The 24899-nt window shown below is 40.5% G+C and overlaps 2 protein-coding genes across 5 annotated transcripts; one reads left to right on the forward strand and one right to left on the reverse strand.

Annotated features, from left to right (window-relative positions):
* The first annotated feature begins 1297 nt into the window (after positions 1–1297).
* On the forward strand, positions 1298–11576 carry LOC125009464 (E3 ubiquitin/ISG15 ligase TRIM25-like). 2 transcript variants are annotated; one of them, XM_047587457.1, is made up of 10 exons: positions 1298–1969; positions 4938–5115; positions 6189–6559; positions 6839–6934; positions 7135–7368; positions 7450–7600; positions 7688–7729; positions 8877–8936; positions 9012–9250; positions 10543–11576. In XM_047587457.1, the coding sequence occupies exons 3-10, from the start codon at positions 6194–6196 to the stop codon at positions 10867–10869; spliced, it is 1515 nt and encodes a 504-aa protein (XP_047443413.1). In that variant the 5' UTR covers positions 1298–1969; positions 4938–5115; positions 6189–6193; the 3' UTR covers positions 10870–11576. The 2 variants fall into 2 exon arrangements, with proteins under 2 accessions (XP_047443413.1, XP_047443414.1); XM_047587458.1 differs by lacking the exon at positions 7688–7729.
* Positions 11577–11724: 148 nt separating this feature from the next.
* LOC125009463 lies at positions 11725–23508 on the reverse strand. Of its 3 annotated transcripts, none has more exons than XM_047587454.1 (12): positions 23405–23508; positions 20838–20847; positions 20624–20651; positions 17934–19303; positions 17351–17468; positions 17107–17178; positions 15316–15378; positions 14994–15081; positions 13914–14020; positions 13616–13822; positions 13341–13535; positions 11725–11854 (listed from the first exon to the last, which is right to left on the reverse strand). In XM_047587454.1, the coding sequence occupies exons 4-12, from the start codon at positions 19298–19300 to the stop codon at positions 11816–11818; spliced, it is 2256 nt and encodes a 751-aa protein (XP_047443410.1). In that variant the 5' UTR covers positions 19301–19303; positions 20624–20651; positions 20838–20847; positions 23405–23508; the 3' UTR covers positions 11725–11815. The 3 variants fall into 3 exon arrangements, with proteins under 3 accessions (XP_047443410.1, XP_047443411.1, XP_047443412.1); XM_047587455.1 differs by having other exon boundaries at positions 20838–20889; XM_047587456.1 differs by lacking the exons at positions 15316–15378; positions 20838–20847; positions 23405–23508 and having other exon boundaries at positions 20624–20655.
* Positions 23509–24899: the final 1391 nt, after the last annotated feature.

A 24899-nucleotide genomic window follows, 5' to 3' on the forward strand; every position in this document is an offset into this window, starting at 1 on the left:
ATCAATTTTAGTTTTTGTACAGTTACAGATGACCCTTTATCTATATTTATGTAGATGCTATGGCCCAACTAATGGTCCCACTAATCATAGCAATAAATTAATAGACATCATGGTCCCCAAAGGGATTTGTTTGGTTTCCTTTCTTGAAAGAATTGTTTCATATCATTCCCTTATCCCCCATTACATTTCTTCTTCTGTATCTCTTCTAGCCCTGACAAATACATGTTGGAATGCAAAAGATTAAAGTAATAAAAAAGGATCTCTTGCTGAGCAGAAAAATGGAAAAACAGTGTCAACTGTAGGAGTTCCAAGCAGAGAGAGATCTGAAAAGGAAATTAGGACAGCAATCAGAGCTGCCACCGCAAACGAGCTCTCGAGTGGTACGAAAATTAATATTTACATGTTCTCGTCTCGATGATTGCAAGAAAACAACGAACAAGCAAACAAAAGTGAGACTCTGTAGTGATCATATAAAATGTACATTTAACATATTCCATTGGGAGACAGTGGTAAAGTTGTGCTCGCTGACATGCACTAAATCACATCATGAGGAGGCGAATGTCAAACTAAGGAAAGGATGATGAGCAACGTTTTTTAAAAACAAGCTATCCAGTATGTGACATATAAGCTGCACAAAGAGGAGATGAAATAGGAGACATTTGCAAAGCAGAAGGAACTCGTAGATAAATCCTCCTACCTGAACACCGTGACCTTTCTCCGTTCAGATTTATGGTGTAGGCTCAAGGCTTACTTCTTCTTTTAGGCAGCATTATTAAAAAGCTGTCTACAAACTTTTTATTTAAGCTGCCGTTTGGTCTTTTGTTCACTCATGCATATGCACTCTGTCAGATTTTGTAGTTATTTCCTCTATAATATGAACACTTTCAACTGTTAAGCTAAGCTAACTAAGCTTAGCTAATGTTAATTTTGTTTTGTTTTTTCTTTTGTTTTCGTTTTATTGTGCTTTTATGATTGTAATATAATTTATTCTTTAATTGTTCATTATTTCAACGTGCACTTTGTGTGTTGCATCTTTGTTTTATGAGTAAACAATTTGAACATGGGAAAGTTTTGCGTAGCTAGTTAGCAAAAACCTAGCGAGAAGTGAAGAGTCCGTAAGAATAGTGCCCTCTGGTGGCAAGTCCAAACTTTTTTTTTTTTTTTTTTTTTTTTTTTAATGATGGACGTGGATGGTAAGTTAATATATTGTAATTTAATCATAAAGAGTTTGTATTTTTTTAATATTCTTGATATGAAATGTTAAAATATTCCTAACGGCCTCATGGTGACCAGATATATGAAATGAAACCTGGTTACATTTACTCGGAAAATAAATAATTAATAAATAAAAATAATAGTATTAAATGTTATCAAGATAAAATGAAGAAACAGGGGCAGTTACGGTTTTATTTATTATTCATTTTTAAACATATTTAAACCACCGGCTACCGTAATAACTGTTGTAGTCTGCGCGCAATATGCTGACCACTAACTTAGCGCTTCCTATCCGCTACCATAATAACCGTTGTTCTAGTCTACACGCAACGCATGTTTTTTCTCATTCACAAAACGCTAAAACCCAGGACATTTTCGGGGACAGTCACTCTAGCTTTTGCAAATTCCTACAGGTTGTTAGCTTGCTAAAACTGTTAGCCTCAACGGTTCGTTTTACACCGTTGCTTGGCAACTGTTTTCAGACGTCGTCTCTTGTACGTAAGTGTGGTAACTGGACGAGGCTTAGCTGGAGGCAAAACAACGTCCGCTAACGCCTAGCGGAGTGTGTAGGCTTGTTTTAGATTTATTTATTTAATTTTTTTCCCATCTATAGTTACTCACTCTCCTGGACCGCGAGTGTTGGAAAAAGTCAACGTTAATCAACGGGACCTGATCGGTCGAAAACGGAAAACAAACCTGGTTTATTGCTGTTAACGGAACCAACGGCTACTAGCATGGCTACTAGCATGGCTAGGTAACTAACCTATATTTCGTACTTGTCGACTATAACTAAACTTACTAAAGTGTCGTTAGCTGTGTCATGTTTAGCAAAATATAAAGTAAATTAAGTTTGCTATCGAAGTGTCAACATATTATGTAACTCATGTAACCACCTCAATCAGAATTGATTCAAATGACATTGAGAGGGCTGGTGTACACCTTTAATAATCTGTTCAATTTTAGAGTATTAGCTCCTAATAACCATGTAAATGCTGGTTCTGGTTGTTTCTCTCTAGTTGGAGTAAATACATATGTAGTTAAGTAAATGTATTTTATTTTCTGCACGTTTTTCCCACATGAATTCAGGTCTCATCATTAAAAACATCTTCATGTAAACACATATATCTTAAAAGGAGTATTGTACTTAGACTCTATTTAATTTGGGATCTAATCAGAAGTATTTCAGTCTTTACCAGATTGAAATAACTCCATGTAAACATAGTCCGTGACACATTGCAGTTTATAGATGCCTTCAGAAACATCCAACCCCAGTTTACTGTTTTGGAAACCCCCAAATATGGCTCCTCTTATTATCCTGGTGCAACTTTCATGCTGCTGCTTAAACATCTCTGATCTCAGATTACAACTTTTATTTCTGCAAACACTCTTGACTCCTTTTACATTGTGAATAGGTTTCATGCAAATAACTAATTGTGTATTTTAATGACTGTTTTTTGCATCAAACAGTCATTGAGGAGTATATGCTGTTCATTATATATGATACTGCAGATTGGCAGAGGAGGTTAGACTCCATCTCACCAGTGAACACATTTATCTTGAGTCCCATCACAGTAGAACACCACACCTATAAATGTTTTGTCATCCTCGCTGTGTCTGTAACGCGCCGGCAGCGCTCTGGACCTGCAGGGGAAACCGCATGTCTGCCGACGCATTAGTCAACGTCAAACTGGCAGAACGGAGTTTCTTATCGGGTTTATTGATCTGGCCTGGGGAAAGATTACAGCTCCATGTTTGTGTGTTTACGTGCATGTGAGAAGAAAGACAGCCAGAGAAGACTTTTTTGTTTGACCCAATGAGGCAGCGCAAAGCCTCAAAACTGCTTCAGCCACACATGAAAATCTCATCATGAAAGCTGCCGCTTAACAACAAAAAAACACCTGCACAAAACACAGCGATACAAAATGTTGGTGTCACGCCGCTAAAGTTTCAAATGGTGAGAGAGAAAGCGAAATAAATTATAGATTTAAAGGGAGAAAAGTTATCTCTTGGTGCTTTGCCTGCTCGTACTTTGTTCTGTTTCTTTATTTCCTCTTTGCAGGAGAACAGCAGGAATCCCGTGTGGTTTTCCTCCGTTTCCATTCAGTCTCTTGAGGCTGATGACGTCTTTCCCTGGTGTTTACTCCTGTTTCACTCTTGTTTTTTTTTTTTTGTTCACTCTTGACTGATCAAAAGACAGAATATTGGAAGTTATGTGGAGTACATCTACTTTACAACCTCCTCTGTCTTTACTTCGCCTATTCATCCATCCATCCAGCTGTCATCGGGGGGGCCATTGCGGCCTTTCAAATCCCAGACGGGGCCTCCTTTATGGCAGGAGGCTGTCAAAGAGTGCCCTCTAAAACAGAGTGGGAGTGGCAGGATGCATAGGCAGAAAGATAATCAGACAGACGGGCTGTTAAATGAAGCAGTATTTAGTCGGTGTGTGAAGTGAAACATGCCACCGGAGGCTCCTCCGCTGCAGAAGCTGTTATTCTAACAACCTATTAAACGCAGGGTTCGTTCTTCAAAGCGGATTTTTTATTTATTTATTTATTTTTTTTCTTGAGGGAACAGAAACAGAAACCTGTCAGACAGCTAGAATTGTTTCATTTGTTTCCAGCTCCAGTGAACATCTTATTTAGAGTCAAGCTCCCTCTAGGGGGGAACGTGACAGATTTTTACGCATTTAAAAAAAAAAAAGACACGCAGCCAGAATTAGACTGGATGCATTATTTTATTCTCCATTAAATGTAGTTCCCTTAGGGTTAGAGTCAAAATAATCTGGTGTCTTTACAAGAAACGAAATGAGAAGTATCACGATGGAACAGCGTTAGGGGATCAGGGGGCTCTGAAGGTTTTTCAAATTATGCAGAACAAAAGTGTTTTGTTCCTGTGCAGCTACACCAGCCTTTGTGTGGTGCATGGGCTTGATTACCTTACATGTAACCTGCATTTGCATATTTATATTGAAATATACAATTTATTTCGCAATGCTGACATTTGAGGTCCCTTTTCTGCTAAGCAAAAGCTCAGTCTGTAGAACAATATTTATTTCAAATCTTAGACTGTTAGACTTGTTATAGAGGCTGACCCAAATATAACATCATCTTATTGTCTCTCTCTTTGCTACGTTATGTCTGTTTACTTGTCATTTATAAAGAAATTCAGTAAATAATAACTATAATTTTATGGATGCCCTCCGCAGAAATACCAAGAAAATACTGAATGTCATTCTAGGCTAATTGGTTCCATCTAGTGGACGTTTAAATGTATTTCAACTTCAAATAACCTATACATATATATATATATATATAAATATATAATTTGAAAACTCAATAAAATTTCAAATATAAAGTATTGTCATCAAAATGTGTCAAATTAACAACTAAACTAAAAGTACTTATTATTATGTTTGGTATCACTAAAATGTCTACAAAGGTTTTTACCAGACTCTTAACAACTGGAGAGAAATAAACAGACGTATTATTCTATATTATTTTGTTTTAACTTAATTATTTTTTTGTGAAATAATGAGTGATTTCACCTTTTCATAGGTTCAAATCTCTCTTTGAATGAGCTAACTTTTGTTAAATGTTTGGGAACCACAGATGAGCTTTTATCATATTATTAGACATGTATTTAATGTAATAAAAGCAGAATCAATTATGTGTCCTTCAGTATTTCCAGTTTGAACAGTAGTAAATTTCGTATTTGTCTTTCAGTTCTTATAAAAGATCCTTTTACGGATTCATCTCACATCAGGCTGAAGCTGCAGTTTGCTGTAGTTCAGTCTTCCGCCTCCAGGGGGGGCGGTCGGACACAAACTCAGCTCTTTTCTCATCCTGCTTCTTCTTCTTCTTCTTCGATCCCAACTTCCTGATTTTCCAACGAAAACATCAAGTGAGTAAAATGCTAAAAACAACGGGTTGTTATCGGAGTAAATGTGGATAAAAATGAACTTATTGTATTAAAAATTATATTTTTCTGACTAAGAAGCAATTACGAGTGTTTTAATGTGGAGAAAAAGAAGGATTTCCATCGCACGAAAACCTGAAAATAACAATCGGTTGCTTTAAAAAGGGAAAGGGAAGGGGGACAAACAATTAATGCAATGTTTTGGTAGTTTATTGCCCTAAAAGTCTAAAGTCTTTGTCTTTTGAAATGCAAACCAGAGGGTGGAGTAGGTCTCTAAAAGCAGTGGAGGGTTTTTCCTTCTTGAACTCCATGTTCCAGCTCCATGTTTCACTCTCCTGTTGACCTTTAGTTTATCCGTCATCTCCATCATCTTCTGTGAAATGATGCCCAGTCTTAGTCCGGCCCAAGTGTTTGTTCTTATTTCCCTCCTGATAAGATGTTTAGTGATGTCTCCACTAGACGTCTCTCTGTTTAGTTTAGTGTAGCTGACTCTGGAGGATCTGAATGTGTTACTAGTCACTTTTAATTGATCTTATTCTGGGGTGAGTTTGATTCTATTAGCTGAGATGTTGTCCTATTATCATAGGATACGTCTGGGTCCAAGGACACCATCAGTGTTGAAATGGAAAAAACCCTTTCGGGACAGGAGGAGGACTGAGATATAATCTGCATTAAATCTACGAAATAGCATCTGTCTCCATAAAGTTTCACCACCATTCACACCAGTCTCTGACCAGTTATAAGTCATTCATTGGAGAAGAAAACAGGAAGGGATTTTCATTTATTTTCCTTTATATTGCCACATTTATTTCCTTATTCTTTTACACATCAGATAGAAAGAAACTTGGGAGGTTGATAATGAATAAAAAGGATGGATAGAGGTAGAGAAGTTAGTGGGTATAAAGTGTGCTTTTAAGGTTACTGTTATAAGAAGGAATAGGTTCATTTAATGTGTGTATAAAGCAAGAAGAATGAAGAATTATGTGTAACTGAATGATGGATAACTGGACACGCTGGCGACCATTTGAGAACAAACATCTCGTCTCTGCTCCCTTCAGCCACGATGTCCTCCTCCAGACTCAACGAATCCCAGTTCAGCTGCCCCATCTGCCTCCAGTGGCTCAAGGACCCGGTCACCATCCCGTGCGGCCACAGCTACTGCATGCGCTGCCTGACGGATCACTGGGACCGGCTGGTGGTCTGCAGCTGTCCCCAGTGCAGGGCCACCTTCAGTCCCAGACCCACGCTGGGCAGGAACAACCTGCTGGTGGAGATGATGGAGAAACTCGGTGCCATGAATCTGAATCTGAGCGGGGGCCCCTCTGCTCCCCCTCTGTCCGCGGTCCTCATGGGCCCCGCGGAGACCGGAGGCTTCCAGCACGCCACCTTTGACGTGTCCTCGGTGCGTCCAGAGAGGAATGACGCGGAGGTGAGGAGAGTGGTTCCATTTGAACTTTTAATTTCTAAAATAAGTTTACAAGAAGGATGAACTTAAAACAGATAAAACCATGAGAATTCACAACCTCCCTCTTCATGAGTAATGACATAAGTTACACTTTACATTACCACATCAGACACATAATGAAAGGAGAATATTGTAGTTGTAAGAAATCACAGCTACTTTTATGTTATTGAGGAGACTGATTCGTTTTTAATTCTTAAATTGTCTCTTTTAAGTGTTTGTTGATTTGTTACGTCATTGTTTCAGAGGCTGTTGGGAGAAACACGGAGATGTGTTGCAGCTCAGCTTCAGGAGAGGGAGTTTGAGGTTCAGCAGCTGAAACAAAGTCTGCGCTCGTTCTCCGTGAGTATACGTTAAAAAAACTGAACTCCATGTCATATGAACCCAGTGGAAATGGCTTAAATTCACCATTTAATTGTTTGCTTCCACGCTCACTGGGTACGTCCCAATAAAAACATTACTGATGTTTTTTCTCCCAGATCATCATGAATGTTCCATGTGTCTGTAGTCAGACGTAATGTGCGTCCTGTGTGTCTCATAAGCGTTTGGCCAAAGCAGCGGTGAAGGACAGCAGCAAGATCTTCTCGGAGCTGCTGGAGTTCCTGGAGCGGCGTCGCGTTGAGACCAAGGAGCTGATCAGGGCCCAGGAGAAGGCCGAAGCGATCCGAGCCGAGAACCACCTGCAGCATCTGGAGCGGCAGATAACGGAGCTGAGGAGGAGGGACGGGGAGCTGGAGATGCTTTCACGCTCCGAGGACCAGCAGCTCATCGCACAGGTGAAGCTTTCTCACCGTCCTGAGCGTTAACGTTAACGCGTCACGAGCATGAACTGAGTGCTGCCGTTTCCTCCTCAGCAGATGTGCCAGTCGCTTCAGAGTCCAAAAGAAAGCAACTCTCTGAGAGTCAGTCCACACGTCTCATTTGGGCCGGTGAGAAGCGTCATCTCAGACCTGAAGGAGCAGCTGCAGAGCTTCTTCCAGACTCAGTACACAGGCGTCACCTCCGCAGGTCTCTAACGTTCATCAGCTCTCTCACAGTTTCACCTGCACAAACGTATCATATCAGCCTGAATAACTTCACTTCCTTCTTTCACAGTGAAAGCTGTAAACCTTCTGCACATAGAAAAGGCCAACAGAGGTGACGTCTTCTCTCTAAACATCTAATTGTAGCAGCAGATCTTTTAATTTTGAAAAGTACTCATAAGATCTGCCACAGGTCATGAGAGACACTTTAAATCTGGATCGGATTAGTTGAAATCATACTCAAAGAAACATGGGTTTATATTCTGTAAGATTCAAGGTGTTTATTCTCATGTGTACAATAAAAACACACATCAATATAAAGCTTAGATAGAGCGAAAATAGAAAGAGCAAACTGGAAGAAAAAACTGTTCAATGAAACACTTTAAAACCTTAGTCTATAAAGTTCTGTTTGTCGGTGGGAGTGAGGCATCGTATGAGCTAAAAGTTACATTTAATAAGGTTTAATTTTATTAATTATTATATTTTCATACATTATAACATTGCTCTTGAATTGTAAGGCATTACATTACTTTTGCATTACTGTTACTTTCACTTTGTGTTCTCAATAGATCTTATCACCTCATTTATTACAGTAATTGCATTACTTTTGCTTATCTATAATAATATACATGGATATAATTATTCCTCTAATATGCTCTTGTATCTGCCTAAAAAACCTGCCTGGAAGGAGTTTTCAGACAGATTTAGAGGCTTAAACCACAAAATCTGATCAACAGGAAAATCTTACCTCCTAATAATCATGTAAACACGTGTTAGTTCACCTGTAGAAGGTGTTTTACCTGAAATCTTATCCTAACGACTCATAAACTCCTGTAAAGGTTTGTTCTGATCTTTGTAAAATAGAAAATATTTTAGTTTTCCCAGTTAGTAACTAAACATGTTTTTAACGAGCTAACGGCAGCAGTAGTTCAGTTAATCAGCTCTGGCCACATTTACATGGACATTAATTACCAGAATATAAAACGTCTCATGTAAGAAACGCAGTCAGAGCAGGATTTTTAATTGGATGTAGAGCATCTGATGTCCTGATCTTCTATTAACCATATAAACTGTTGATGTGCTGGTTTCTCTGGTTTAAGAAACGTGGAGGTAGAAATATGAAATGCAAACCATTAATTGTAGTGGTTGAAAAAATAGAAGTAGCTTAGTTTGTTTTAAAGGTTGCTTCTTGAATATAATTGAGTGTTTTAGTGAAAATGTTCTGCCTCAGACAAACCTTCCTGTGTCTTTATTTTCAGCAGACGCCTCCTCTGATTCTTCCTGCGTTCCCGCTCTGAACAGCAGAGACGATCTCCTCCAGTGTGAGTCCTCTCCCACTCTAGTGTCTCTCCTCTTTTAACCTGGACTCAAACCCCGGCCGTCTCTTCTCTCTGCAGACTTCTGTCCGCTGTCTGTGGATCCGTTCACGGTGCATAGCGACCTCTCTCTGGCCGAGGGGAACCGTGGGGTCAGGCGGACCGGAAAACCGCAGAGCTACCCGGACCACCCGGACCGCTTCGACACCTGGGGCCAGGCGCTGTGCCGCGAGGGTCTGAGGGGCCGCTGCTACTGGGAGGCCGAGTGCGACGGCCTGCAGGTGGCGCTGGGGCTCAGCTACGAGAGCATCGGAAGAAAGGTGGGCGTCATAGAAGGACTTCCAGGACGGTAGAGTTCATTTCAACACACTAGAGCCACATATTACAGAGAGTCTGTCCAACCAGGGAATGGACAGTCTGAGCTGTCCCTCTATGCTGATTGGTTCTGAGCTGGTCACATGTTTCATGGGCGCCATGTTAGATACATATAACCAATATTCATCCATAGAGAAGTGGCAAAAACAGAGAATAAAGCTGGATTAAAAGTTAAACTACACCAAAGTGCTCAGTCTACGGCTCCAGCACAGGATCAAGAAAACATGGAGGAAACTCCAGCGTTTCCTCAGTGAACAAAAACAGAGAAAGTTATGGAGCAGAAGATTAAAAGAAAGAACTGGATGTCAGCTGATTTCTCCCTGTTATGTGATGAGGTTTATATAGAAAAATAAAGTCACACCATCATTAATGTGAACCTTGATCTCAAAAATACCCAAGTTTGAAGTTAACCTAGCTTTATGCTAGTCTTATGCTAGCTAGTTATCTAGACTAAAGACTTATAGCAAGAAAATAGCAGTTAGCATCATATATACTGTGAAACCCATGTGTTCATGTAATTTATGTCCATGTAGAAAGACACATTTAACTAACACGTAACTTTACCTCAGTTACTTAAGTTATCATGGCTAGCATGCTAATGCTATGATGATAATACTAATGCTAATACTAAATAACAGTAAGACTAGTTTAATTTTCACTATTTCTGAGTATTTATAATTTTTCTTTTAATGGTGATGGATGAACACGGAGACTGAGGAGAAGATAAACACAGCTCCATGACTGATGAGGTGATTGGGCTACAAAGCATTTTACAGCTCATTTCAGATATTTAAAGGAAGTAGACGCTGGAATATTTAAGTGAGGTCCTTTTACATATTGACAGACATTGGTAATAACATTTATAGGCCTGTTAATGGTGAAAATAAACGATTTATTTCAACATAGCACATCCACCCCGTAGAGTTACACTGTAGAATCTAACCTCTGATGTAGCAAACATGGCGCCTATGGTTTGAGTTGAGACCCTCTCTAATATACGGCTCTGAATTTATTCACATATACAAAAGCTCTATTCACACAGGGTTAGTTTTACCATATTTTTAATTATACTAATAACACTACATTAAATGCTTATTACGGAAAAGTGCACTTGGTTATTCACTGATCAGCCATAACATTACGTCCACTGGTGTAAATAAATAGCAGTGATTGTCTAGTTATTTATTTAACACAAACTTAAATGGTTGAATAATGTTCTGTGATGTTTGGTCCTCAGGGTTCGTCCAACCAGTCCCGACTGGGACACAACTCTGTGTCGTGGGGTCTGAGCTGCAGCTCGTCCTCCTTCTCCTTCTGTCACGCTGACCAGTCCCATGCGGTGGCGTCTCCTCCTCCCGCTGCCTCCTCCTCGTCCTCCTCGTCCTCCTCCTCCCGCAGGATCGGCGTGTTCCTGGACCACGACGCCGGTCTGCTCTGCTTCTACGCCGTCACGCCCGGAGGAGTCCACCTCCTGCACCGGGTGGAGACTAAGTTCGACCAGCCTCTGTACGCGGCCGTGTGGCTCGGAGCCGACTCTTCCGTCGCCTTCGTTGTCCCGAACTGAACAACTTCTAAGCTGCATTAGGTCAGTAAACTCACAGTTTTTATTTCATTTAATGAAATGACTCAGGTCCTGACTAGAGCTCTACTCATTAAGCTTTAATTAAAACTTCCAAGTTATTAGAGTTGTTGCATGACGAGAGCAGTTAGATAAATACGTACATAAAATAAAGCAAAATCAGACATTATAAATATCTTAAAAGTGTAAATAAATCCCATGAAAAGGACACGACTTGGGGAGAAAATTCAATCACAAACTAGCTGCTCATCAGTATTAATAAATATTATATTTGTTTTGCATGTAATGAATATTAATAACCATCTAAACCTAAACGCTATATTTAATGCTTATTACAGTAAAGTGCACTTAGTGATAAACTTATCAGCCATAACATTATGACCACTAGTGTAATAAATGACACTGATTTTTCTAGTTACTGTGGGATATCAATAAAAAAAATAGTCCTAAAAGTTGATGTTAGACTGGAAACTCTGACTACATCAGAGTATCAGAATACTTGACTGATCTGTGTACTTTGGATTTATCTTTCTGGGTTTTTTTTTTAGATTTTATCAGGGATTCTTGTACCGATATATATTGTATATTTATAGTGTAATTCTACCTCGTTAATTAATTTGGTCCCTGACAGTTTTGTGTCATGTATGAACAAAAGATTTTATTTATTTACTTATTTATTTTATTCAACATCTGATCCCTGCACAACTCCTACTCCTCCAATGAGCTGTTACTCTGAACTATGCACACAACTTTCAGTTTATTCTCAGGGATATTTCCATTTGTTCATTTCCTGTGTGATGTGTAAAATGTGTTAAATTCACGAGACAGAGATTCGGTAGCGTCAGTGCAAGAGTTGGATTTTATTCGTGTTAACCGTAGATACAATCAGCAGAAAACAGAGTGACGACAGACGGGAGGAGACGTGCTGGGATCAGATCTTGTTGAAAGCTGCTATGTCGACGCTCTGGACCTGAAACACAAACAGAAGAAAGTTAGTTAGTGTTTCCATCCAGATTTATTAAAGTTATATTGCGAGTCCATTAAGTTCACGGCCTAAACAAAATAATTCACAGTGTTGATTTAATGAACGGTTTAAGTAGATCCATGTACATAATCGCTCCGTTTTAAATCATCAACATGGCTGTGAACTAAAGACAAAACCTACAGCAGCTAGAAAAATAAATGCTATTTGGTTTCTATGTGTTATCTGGTATTCAGAGAGAATGAAACATAGTTCTCATGATGTTGGAAAAAGGACAGAGTGTGTAATAACTGCTGCTGCCAGAAGAGGGAGACAAACATTTAACGCTGTAGCTTTAACTCATACAAACAGACTGTTTATGGGGATGGGTGTCGTTCTATCAGGTACCAGAAACAGTACAAACTTTATCCAAAAACTGTGCCTTTATATTTTTAAGGCAATTTAAATAATGCAAGAAATAAATGAACCAATATAAAATAAAATTCATAATAAAACCAGTGGCGTTCTATATTTCTGGGCTTGTGCAACGTGTGGTCAGATGTTGAATCTAATTCCAGGTGTTAGCTCCTTGTTGCAGGTCTTTTGAAGGTTCACTAATAAAACCTTTTGGTCTGGTCAGCACCAGTGCCATTATGGTACCAAGTATCGTTACCCATCCCTAGTGTTTACTCACTGTTTATTTATGAATGGGTCAAACGGGGGCTACAACTTAACTCTGACATTTAAGGCTGTTTCATGGAAATGCTGATTACATTACATGGTCAAGTAATTCTGGAGCTCCTCAACACGTCTTTACATGTTCATTCTAACCTGCAACTAAACCTTAGCTGCCTGCTCTGTTAACTAACTTTGTAATTAACGTGTCTTTAAATATTCATGTAATAAAATAAAAGTATGTCCAACCTGACACTTTTGAGTCTGTTAAACTGTTTACACCACGGAAACATTCAAGTGGGAAACTCTGATCAGAACGAACTAATGTCGTCTTTCCAGATTTATTCCTAACTACATTCTCCAGGTATTTACAGGGTTTTTCATATATCATTCAGAGATTTACAGAATATTTTACTCCTAAAAACATGCAAAAATTGATTTTTTTGGACTGATGAGAGTATTTTTTGATTTATGGAGAGATTAAAAAAAAAAGATATCCAAAGTCCCCTCTGTAAATACCTGGAAATCTAATACTTTAACAAAATGAAACAAGAATTATTCAGATTTCTGTTCTGGAAATGTATGGAAATTAGTGCATATTTAAATATAAATTCACAGAAAACTTGTAATACAAAAAAAGTATTGTATTAATGGAGGAGTTTAGTGGTGATATCTATTAGTTAAAAATGTGACCTTATTCTCCTGTAGTGTCTGGAATTAAATGATAAATAACCGTTTTGTTTACTCGAGTTTCTACCTAAACCCTGAGGAACTAATCTAGATCAATAAAACCCCTAAAGAGACGTGTCCGAGTACTCACGTAGTCTTCAAACTTGGTGATCTCCTCCTCCAATATGTCCGTCCCCACCTTGTCGTCCTCCACCACGCACGCGATCTGCAGCTTCTTGATGCCGTAGCCGACGGGAACCAGTTTGGACGTCCCCCACAACAGACCGTCCGCCTGCACCGAGCGCACACACTCCTCCAGCTTCGCCATGTCCGTCTCGTCGTCCCACTAAAAATAAAATAAAATAAATAAAGACACACTCAGGAGATACGAGTCGGTTTCATTCGTCCGATCAGAGCAGAACTCACCGGTTTGACGTCGAGGAGGATGGAGGACTTGGCGATGAGGGCGGGCTTCTTCGCCTTTTTCTCCGCGTACTCTTTCAACCGCTGCTCTTTGAGTCTCTCTGCCTCTTCGTCATCATCATCGCTACCAAACAGATCAATGTCATCGTCGTCGTCCTCTTCGACGTCGTCTTTAACTGGAGCGCTGCTCTTCTGCTGGACAGTAGTGCCCTGTACGGGAAAATAAAGAAGCACTTACACAAATGCAATTATTCCATTCGTTTCAAATGCAAACGAAACGCAAACGTCGGTGCAGACTCACGTTTGTGTAGGGGACTGAAGGAGCCGGAGTCACAGCAGCAGGAGATTTCTCAAGAACCGAAACCCGACATTCCAGTTTGGAGAGAGCTGCCCTCAAATCGTCCACCACTGAAGAGACAGAACCAGAGTCACGAGACCAAACCAGAACATCACAGACGTCTGAGACAAGGTGGAGCTCAAACAAGATGAGACAAATGGTTCTTATAAAGATCTTTTCCCTCCATGTACATTAGTAAAACTAATGCATTCTGGTTTATTAGTCCTGCATTAAATCTTAGCTTTACATTCATGTTGCATCCACACGTGTTCCTATTATTTTGACATTTTACTCAGTGGGCTCGACTAAAAAAAAAAGAAAAAATTTTAGAGTTTAATTCAATCTAATTTAATTTAAAAACACACCCATCATCCAACATGATCATACCACTTTTCTGACTGTTTCATCATCAACCGATTATTCTTTATTAGTCCTTTCATGCACGAATTATAAAAGTCTCAGTCAGGATTGTTTTCCCAAAGTGTTTTTATTTATCTTTAGGCATAAAAAGAACAAATTATTATGTTTTTTTTTGTTTTTTTACACCAATTATTAACTTTATGTGCAACTTTGACAAAAAAAACTCCCATTTATTATGATAAAAAAATATTTTTATTTCAGTCCACTCAAGTGGACATCGTGCATGAAATAATGTTTTGTCATATGTGCACGTCCATATAAGGAGCAAGTTTAATTAACTCAAAGCTCCTCTAGACTGGCAACAAATTACAAAGTGACCGAATAAATCCTTAAAGACCATTAGTGTTGGTTTTCTATCATTTTTTATGTTAATTGGTTGCGTTATAATTGGAAGCAATTAAATTCTAAAGCCAAATTATTTCATCGACTGAATCAACGTATGTTAATCCCAAGTTTTAAAAACCACAGATGCCATGTTTATAGTTTTTTAATTATGTTAATTGTTCATTATTTTAGCTGCAGATCTCAGATCGCACATTAAAGTAGAATAGACGCAGGTAAAGAAAGGAAAGACGTTCACATTTGTTATTTTTTTTTAAATCAGAGCTGAGAACCAAAACCCACCTTTGTGTAAACTCTGGTTCTCCAGCTCCAGGCTGTTGATGCGAGAGACGAGTTCTCCTTGATCGGCTCCGTTGCTGCTGTTCTTGCTCTGCTCAGATCAGAAAACACAAGACAGAAACGAATGCGGTTTAGTGAGAGCGTCGCGTCCTCTCATCACACTCAGAAGCATCTACAGCAGCGTGAAGCAGAAAAAACCCCCCCGGTGGAAACGTATGAGCGATAAGCAGCTACTTGGATCTGGTCTACGACACTTCACACACACAGAGGAATCATCCGAGTGTGATTCAGAGCAGCGTCACACACCAGGCTTAGAGGCACTTACTAACTCAGACTGTTGGCTTAAGGGAGGAGGAGCTGACCCTCTGTTAGACAGTGAGGTCTTCAGCTGGAGGGAAGGAGGGAAGGAAGGAGGAGGGAGGTTTTAAGGTAGGAGACAGGAGACAGGATCAGGAGAAAGGAAGAACAGAACCAGGGAAAGTAAAACAGAAAAGAAAAGGAGCATCTAAAGCCTCTTTAATAGTAGATGCTGTAACCATGGAGCCTGCAACGGTGCGAGTCATTTCATTTTAATTTCTTTATTTCCGTGAGCATAGGATAACTTCTATCCTAGATAATAAATCCAACTGAATATCTACAGAAAGAAACAAAAGTCAAATAAACTTTTCAAATATAGAAAAAAAGAACAAACAAAATCAATTGCTACAATGAATTATGTCTGTCTTTTTTCATTGCTTTTTATTTTACTTAGATTGTATTAACCGTCTGTTTATTTGCTTATATATACACATTATTTGCATCTTTGGAATAAATCACTAAATCAAAATCTAATGTCCCTTTTACATTTCAGGGCTTTTTTTGAACACTGATATAAAACATAACTTGAAACAAGAAACTGAAACATCTATATTTTACATTTGTTCTTGTGTTACATATTTCAAAAATAAGGAGCCTTCTTAAATTTTCCCTCAAAAAATGATTTCTAATATTTTTAATTGAACTACATCCAAGAATTTTAATGTGCCACATTCAATAAATAATCTATTAGTTGGCTCTAAATAACCTACTTTATGAATCAAATTTAGATCCTATAGTTAAACTACAAAAAATAGCTACACGAGTAATAAATAAACAGAATGTCATGTATGGTATTATCAGTTAAGTATATAATAGATATGAACTTTTCTTTATATTTATACCTCGTCAGTCTGGTTTGCGCTGTAACATCACCAACCAACCACTAGTTGGCGCTGTGGGTTAATGTTTGTTTCTACTTCCTGCTTCACTTTCACAACAATGGCAACTGCAACTTTTGCTGAAATTTCACCAAACATGAGTCATACAAATGTTTGTAAACCTCCTCAGGTAACTTTATCCGTTCTGCATCGATCCAAACTAATACTAATATAATATAATACGCTACTACCCAGTGAATCAATCACAGATAAATCTCATTTAAATGTCTCATTAGGGTGCAGCCTACATGACTTTGAGCTTTAAAACAAACCACAGGACTGTCAGCATCAGCTACACCGACGAAGGAAAAGGTTGAATTCAGGTGTGTCCGTCTTTGCTCAGACTGAAAGTTTATTTCAGCGTCTAACATCTGGAAGCAGCTTTGATTCTGTTAACGTTTACACTTTAAAGTCCTGGAATTTAGACTGAGACACATGTAGGAATCTGACCTTTTCAAACTGCTTCTGCATTTAGTTTCCTGTGCAGATCTTTTAATCCGGATATAACAATAAATTATGTAGTCTGACAAGTTTGAACCAAATGCAGTTAAACCAGAAACAATCTGCCTGTTTAGTTTGTTCTCACTTCAAGATAATTAAAGACATTTTTTTTAACAGACCAGGTTGTTAATGTTGTAAAATCTGTGAATCACATTCAGAATAAAGAACCTGAAAATGGATGAATTTATAATGAAAATATCCAGGACGACTTAACGAGAATCAGATACAAACCAGTTCTTCACACACTTTATCCAATACGTTGGATATTTTTCCATGAAGCCTGAGTTTAATCATTCACTCGTGTTTGTAGAAAAGTGGAAAATGTGAGACGAGGAGTTAAGTCACAGTTTGAGTATAAACGTCTGTGCAGCGATACTCACCCCTGCTAGAGATTTCTGGATGTTTTCCCGAGCACGAGCAATGTCTTGCAAAATGGAGTTGGCTCCAACATCCTTAAAAACAAACAAAAAAAAGTCATGTGTAGGTATAAGTAAAGTCATTTTAATTCATTTATACAGTAATTTAACATTTAATTCTTTCACAGCACATATAGTCTGACTCTTCGCATCAGTATCATTATCAAATAATAACGTGGTGTCAGTGGAAAGTCACCTGATCTTTTACCTGTGTGGTTTTCGCGGAGCCGTTCACGCGCTCGTAGAAGCGTCTCTCAGCCTCGTCATAGCGAGGTTTATCAAACCAGATCTTCTCCTGGGCCAGAAAGTCCACTGCACTCATTTTCCTAAAGAAAGAGGGAGGAGAGGAGGACGAGAGAGGGACGTGTGAACAGAACACAGGAGAGAGGTCAGGGGGAGGAAACAGGAAAAGAAATCTGTTTTACTGTTTTTACTACTTAACTACACATTAAATCGTGTTTATCTGCTTTAAAATCTTAACCATTTCCTACTCTTTTTTTTTTAAATTTCTCTCCCACACAGACAAATGCAACCATACAAAACACTTAAAGGAAGTTGGTAAAAAAAAAAAAATAAATAAAAATTAAAAATCAACTAAAATGAAATGAGTGAACCAAGACGACTGGAAAAAAAAATAAAGGTAAATAAAACAAAATGAATAATAAATTCACGCATTCAAAAAAGAAAAAAAGAACAACCCCAACAAATGATGATTTAAAATAAATAAAAAAACGAATGAAAAGATGAACGGAAACATCTGGAGCTGTTCCATTCTCCCGGTTTGGTCATACTTGTCCCTCAGTGGGGCCTTGGAGGAAACTGACGATGCTTCCGGCCTTCGCTCCTTCTTCGCGGCCGCAGCGGCTTTACCGCCGCCGCCGCAGCCGTGGAAACGACTCTCCGCAGCGTCGTAGCGCTGCTTGTCTAGCCACACCCGCTCGCTGTCCGGGTGCAGGAAGAAGCGCGCCCCTGCCTCCGGCCCGGCCTCCGACGCGCCCTCCTCCTTCTCCGGGGCCTCGGCCGGTTCCTCCTCCTCCTCCTGGATCGGGTGCAGAGCGTGGAAGACGTCCGCTTTGCCCTGAGGGGCCGCCTGTCTTTCCTCGTCGTCGGCGGCTTCCTCCTCCTCCTGATCCTCCTCCTCTTCTTCTTCTTCTACGAGGCTCTGAGGGTGGTCGTTACTTCTCGAGGAGGCGGAGGAGGAGGAGGTGGAGGTGCAGCCGGATCGTTTGCTGGAGTTGTTGCCGTACAGGCTTTGGTAGAAGGCTGCTTCCGCGCGGTCGTACGCCGGTTTCTCCAGCCACACGTCTCGGAGCAGCTCCACCGGGACGCGGGGAAGTCCGTTGACCCACTGCCGAGGGGTCGGGGCGACGGCGGCGGCTTGTTGGACGACGGGCGTCGCGGGAGTCGGAGCTAGAGACTGGTAACCTTCATCGGGAGTCCTGGCCGCGGCGGAGCGGGTAGGAGGTCTCTGGAGGTCCAGGGAGTTGGGGACCGACAGCTGCGTGGACTCCTCGACGAAGCGGCGCTCGGCCTGGTCGAACGTCATCTTGTTCACCCACACTTCCTGCACGACGTGGTGGCAAGCCACCTGGTCGCCGTGGTGACAAGCTGGTCCCGGAGAAGAAGAAGAAGGTGGAGGAGGAGGAGGACGAGGAGCCGCCACAGCGGATGGAGCGTTGGAGCGTTTCCCTGAGGAGGGAGGCGATCGCTTCGACTGGGTGGTGCCATTGGTGGAGCTCGCCAGCCAGCGCTGGTAGAGGCTCTCGGCTCGTTCGTAGGCGCTTCGTTCAAACCACACGTTAGCGCACTCGGACCGCAGGCCGACCAGCCCGGCGCAGGGATCCGCAGGTGGAGGACTGGTTGTTTGTTTTTCCGCCTTCTCTCCATCCCGACCCTCGTTGGCTTTCTCCTCCGGGCGGCTCTCGGGATTCGACGAGCGTTTCTTGCGCCGGCGGCTTTTCCCGCCGCGCTTTCCGTCTCCGTTCAAGCTGCCGCTCTCCGGGGAAGACGACGCAGTCTCTCCGTTCGTCTGGCCCGGTTCTGCCTGGTTCCTGGAGCCCGGCGCTGCCTTCGCGGACCGGTCCGCCTGACGGCGGCCGAGGAACTGATCGTGCTCCGGCTGCTCCTCTACGGAGCACGGGGGCATCTTCTTAGACATCGTCTTTGATCCGTTGCAGAGAAGAAAATAAAAAAAAAGCATACAAAAAAAAAAAAAAACAGGTACAGGCTTTTGGATTAGTTAGAGAGAGACACAAAGTTTTAGACACACAAAGGGTTACTGCAAATGATTCACTGGGGCTTATAAATAAAAAAAATAAATCGACAAATAAGTTCCAGTGAAGCACGAGCAGGAGGCAGGAACACAAGACACACATGCAGATTTCTTTTTAAGAGTCCAGTTTGTCAGAGAGTGAATTATGCTGCATTCGATGTGGCTCGTTAACTGGTAAATACAGAGAAAACATCCTTGTTTATCTTCAGGTTTGCTTTGTTTTCTTGTGTATAAACAACAAACGGTCGTCAACAGAGAAGTAGTTCTTGGGTAGTTTTGAAAAAATCAAGTTGAGCAAGTAGTTCCAAGTTGCCTTCGAATGCAGCATTAGTCGTACAAAAGCTAGAAAAGTTTCCCTCTGTGGTTTAGCCTCAGTATTATTAGCGTCACACGTGAACAGGACACAGCATTATGCACCTTACTCCATGTTTCATAAAGTTTAAAAGCATCACAACACACGGGCAACATGCAAACAACAACACATGAACATGCAATAAATCAAAATAGTCCAATGAAATCCTTCTGAAGATAAGATTAGATTGTTTTACATCAATAAATATGAAATAAAATGATTGAATCAGGTAGTTTGAATTAGAATAAATGTGCAAAGTGGTCCAACCAATGTGGGGCATCAAATCTGGCAGAAATATAATTTTTTTTATAAATGAAATTGAATTAATTGAGTAGATAAAGATATCTCCACATTTTCAACATTGCTGCCCAACACTGATTCCAGCTTTGTTCACTTGTTTGCAGGTTTCTTTCCCTCCTCACGTCTAAAACGACCAATCAGATCAAGTGTTTACAAGCTTATTAGGAGCTAATGTTTCATTATTATTATTGAACAGATTATCAAAACGTCCTGATTGGGATCGTCTGGTCTGATTGAGGAGGCATTTTTATTCTGGTTGGGCTTATTTGTCTGATTATTAGTAGAACATTAGCATCCATGTTAGCTTAGCTTATAACAGACCAGTAAGAAGCGCTGGCATGTTCATGCAAAAAACAACAACAAAAAAGAATCATGCAAAACCAAACAAACCATGCTTTCTTTCCATCTTAGTATCCTGTTGTTACAGTAAATGAGTTCCCTTCCATCATTTGGAGGTTACTAAAACCAGATCCACCGCTAATGCTGCTCTCTTTTTTTTGGGAAGTCATTTCCTGTTTGACTCGTATCATAATATCTAATTCAAGCTCTCAACTCACCTTCCTGGGTGAAGGTGTCGAGCTCAAACTACAATCAAAGTCAAAGGCTCAACGCGTTCTTTTCATCCAGTTTGACGCAAGCCAAGAAAAGAAATTCAACAATCACGACCTCAACAGTACAATTTAAATACAAGGATACAAGGAATAAAACCATGAAATACAACAAAAAAAAAAAAAAGAAAAAGAGCTCAGACGTGTTATGAGGAATACTCACTTGTCAAATTCTGAATGCAAGATGAAAGAAAGAAGCGATGCGTTAAAGAGTTCTGACAAAAAAAAACAACAGTTTAACATGAGCGTCGACCACTTTACAGACTGAACATGATCCGTCCTTTTAGTTCTGGATGAAAAGGAAAATTAAATCAATACGAGATGCCAGTGTTTTCCAAGAACACCTTGGATTCATCCCAAATGTTCCCTTTTTTTTTTTTTTTTTTTTTACATGGTTGTACAAGAGTCAGTCTATTTTCCTTATCATCAAAATGAATTAAAAAAAAAAAAACCTAATTAGTAAATCAGGCTAATTAGCCACTTGGCAGCGGTGAACACAGAAACTCTGAATGCTGATTCTGAGCAATACTAGGACACAAACTGTGCATTTACGTGCCAACTTTTATGGATTTTTCCTCAATGAGCTGCCATCGGGGCAAATTGGCTGCAAAGACCTTTTTTATTTCCTGTTAAGATGGAACAAAGTTCACAGCACTTCATAGCTACTGATCAATAAAACTACGTCGCTAAAGGTTCAGTCGATCCAGCCCTGCAAAAACATTTAGTCTGAAACACTTTGGATCCTACTGCATCATTTAAATTAGTCTGCATGTGTTTAATTCATCTCTAGCATGCACATATTTGCCGTATCTTAGCATCCATTTAAGTATCTACGACTCAATGCGAGTAGTTTCTCACAGTTTAATACCTTTTAAAAGAAACCTGAAGCACATCTGTACACAAACTGACTCATGAGCTGCATTCGGTTTAGTTTTTAGAAGCTATTAGGGTGCACAGCTCTGATGACATATCCATCCATTAGATACACGATGTTTTAATTATGCATTTGTCAGAGTTAAACACAGTGTTTTTTTTCGCGGATGCAGACTCAGCCCGGGCGCCGTCGGTTTAGAGTAAACACTCGTAAACACACAGTGCTGTATTTGAGGGGGGTTATTTTTAGCTGCAGACCTGCAGCCCCGCTCAGCGTTTCTGGCAGCGTGTAGGATAAAAATAAACTACAGTGGTAACGGAGAAATGTGTCACACACAGCGCCGTTAGTTTCAGGAGAAAAATAACACACACAAAATAAGATATATGAGGCTAATTCGTCATTGTTTGCTCTCTAGACTTGTAATTTTATTCCTATAACGTAATAAAAAGAGGAAATCACTTCAAAAAATGATAATATAACTAATTAATTTAACATTTATTTTAAGTGACAGAAGATGATTGAACTTTTTATAGTTGCCTGAATAACCACAATGAAAGAAAACAAAATCTGTTCATTTATACTGAAGGCACATAAAAAAAGTGCATCCACAGAATATTAAAGCCACATTCTGCATTTATTCTTCTTACATCAAAGACATTCTTCCTAATGTTTCTAACCGTGACAGCATTTTCTGACTCACACCGATCTTAATTTACATGCACACAACTTCCAGCATATTTCTAATTACAAAAGCGTCCAGCGAATCTTAGGTTCAAGATGCAAAACATGACAGAGGCTACAAGCCTGATTACACAGGCCTTAAAAAACTGCACACAATGACACAGTCCTGTGAACAAGACGTCAAACTAGAGGTAAAATGTTGAGGAAATGCCACAAAATCCCTGGAAATTGGAAAAAAAAAAATCTCTAAATTACTTTACATGGAATCAAATTAAAACCCTTATGAGTCAGACACGCTGAGAATGACACGTGTTCCTATTATTTTGACATTATACCTAGAAGGCTAAACACGGTAAAACAAAGCTTTAAAAAAAAACAGATATGTGTTTAATTCAATCCAGTATAACGTTTTTGGTCATATCGTTGAATTATCTTGACACCACTTCAACATTAGAGCAATAATTAACCTGAGTTAGTGCAGGACTGAGTCTAAAATGCATTAATTTAACCAGCAAGTGGTTGTGCATTTAATTAATGTAAAGCCAGTGGTATATCTAGATTATAATAGTCATTTATAAGGGTGACATAGAACAAACAGACCAAAATAAATCCTAAAAATCATCAAATACCGGTTATTATGTTTTTAACCATCAGTTTTTGCTGCTGTAAATTCTCTCTCATCATTAACAATAACTTCCATCTATTCCGGCTCATATTTCCAGATGAAACAGCTCATATTTAATTATTTATTTGAGTTATTTTAAAGGCTACAACCCTTCAGGTTAAAAGATGTGTCGTGTCATGTGGAGAAAATCCTGTAGAGCAAGATGCTAACGTTAGCCTTCACTTTAAGCTAGCTAGCCAGCTAACATGTGACGTATAATATAATTATCGCTGTTTTTTATTTATTTAATAAACGTGACAATAAATGAGTCGTTTCTTTATATTTATATTTGCGTTTAAAATCCTGAAATGACTAAAGCGAAGTGAAGCCGACCGGCTGCTAGCTCCATTCAGCTAGCCGCTAGCTAGCTAGCTAGCTCGGGCTAACACCAGCACGAGCTCCTGTAAACGCCTCGAAATTACATCAATTCGCATTTTTTCTTCTAAATAAACTTCACGGGGGACAGAGAACAAGGAGGCGCCGGTTGTCAGTCAGCGGCAACGTTACTTACTTGCTGCCGGTGTTAGAGAAGAGGCCGGTGGGTTGAGGAGCGTGGATCTGCAACGGAGAGAAAGGAGGAAGAGGAAGAGAAGGAGGAGGAGGAGGAGGGAGGAGGAGAAGAAGGAGGGGGAGGAGGGAGGGGGGAGAAGACAAGGGAGGAGGGACGGAAGTATCAGCAGGAGGAAGAACACAAGAGGAAGACGCTGAAGCGAAAAAAAGAGGAGGACAGAGAAAGAGGAGAGCGGGTGATGGGGAAACGTAAGAGGGGAGAGAAAGGCGGTGGGTGAGGAGGGGACTGAAAAGAGAAAGGAGAAGAGGAGGAGAAGGAGGAGGAAGGAGGAGGAGGAGAAGAAGGAGGGGGAGGGAGAAGACAAGGGAGGAGGGAGGAAGTAAAGAGGAGGAAGAAAAGGAGGAAGAGGGAGATGAAGTGGAGGAAGAAAATGAGGATGAGGGAGGAGAAAAAAGAGGAAGGAGGAGAAAGAGGAGAAGAGGGTGATGGAAAAGAAGAAGAGAAAGGGAGAGAAGGGGAGGAGGGAGAAAAAAGAGAAAGGAGAAGAGGAGGAGAAGGAGGAGGAGGGAGGAAAGGGGAGGAAGGAGAAGGAGGAGGAGACGAAGAAGAGGAGGGAGAAGACAAGGGAGGAGGGGGGAAACAAAGAGGAGGAAGAAAAGGAGGAAGAGGGAGAAGAGGAGAAAAAAGAGAAGAGGAGGATGAGAGGGAGTGGGAGGAGGAGGGAGGTGAAGAAGAGGAAGAGCGGGGGAAATGGAGGGAGGAGAAGAAGGAGGGGAGGGGGGGAAGGGGAGGAAGGAGAAGAAGAGCAATAGGAGGAGGAGAGGAAAAAGAGGAGGGAGGAGGGAGAAGACAAGGGAGGAGGAGGGAGAGGAAGTGGAGGGAAAAAATGAGGAAGGAGGAGAAAGAAGAGAAGGAGGGAGAAAAAAGAGAAAAGAGAAGAGGAGGGAGGAGGATGAGGGAGTGGGAGGAGGAGGGAGGAGAAGGAGAGGAAGAAGAGGAGGGAGGAGGGAGAAGACAAGGGAGGAGAGGGAGGAGGAAGAAAAGGAGGAAGAGGGAGGAGAAAAAAGAGGAAGAGGGTGATGGGAAAGAAGAAGAGGAGAAAGAGGGAGAAGAGGAGGAGGGAGAAAAAGAGAAGAGGAGGAGGGGGAGGATGAGAGGGAGTGGGAGGAGGAGGGAGGAGAAGAAGGAGGGAGAGGAGGGAGGGAAGGGGAGGAAGGAGAAGGAAGAGAGGAAGAAGAGGAGGGAGGAAGCAAAGAGGAGGAAGAAAATGAGAATGAGGGAGGAGAAAAAAAGAGGAAGGAGGAAGAGGAGGAGGATGGGGAAGATGAGAGGGAGGTGAAGAACAGGAGGAGGAACAGGAGGAAAAGGGGGAGGGGAAGAGGAGGAGATGCACATATTTTTTTATAAATAATATAAATAGTTTGATATAAAAAAGTTTCACAGACTCAGTTTTCAGTGTTTTCATAACTCACTGATTTTATAAACTGTAACACAA

This window comes from Mugil cephalus, chromosome 6 (assembly GCF_022458985.1).
Source record: "Mugil cephalus isolate CIBA_MC_2020 chromosome 6, CIBA_Mcephalus_1.1, whole genome shotgun sequence".
Lineage (NCBI taxonomy): Eukaryota > Metazoa > Chordata > Actinopteri > Mugiliformes > Mugilidae > Mugil > Mugil cephalus.

Bases quoted from the DNA above. Each gene is read 5' to 3' on its own strand.
- LOC125009463 (XM_047587454.1), bottom strand. From the start codon at position 19,300: ATGTCTAAGAAGATGCCCCCGTGCTCCGTAGAGGAGCAGCCGGAGCAC. The intron at 17,179-17,350 runs GTAAAAGATCAG...TTTGTTTTTAAG, and splicing joins GCTCCGCGAAAACCACACAG to GATGTTGGAGCCAACTCCAT. The intron at 13,536-13,615 runs GTGAGTTCTGCT...TTTTATTTTTAG, and splicing joins TCCTCCTCGACGTCAAACCG to TGGGACGACGAGACGGACAT.
- LOC125009464 (XM_047587457.1), top strand. From the start codon at position 6,194: ATGTCCTCCTCCAGACTCAACGAATCCCAGTTCAGCTGCCCCATCTGC. The intron at 7,730-8,876 runs GTGACGTCTTCT...TATTTTCAGCAG, and splicing joins CATAGAAAAGGCCAACAGAG to ACGCCTCCTCTGATTCTTCC. The intron at 9,251-10,542 runs GTGGGCGTCATA...TTTGGTCCTCAG, and splicing joins ACGAGAGCATCGGAAGAAAG to GGTTCGTCCAACCAGTCCCG.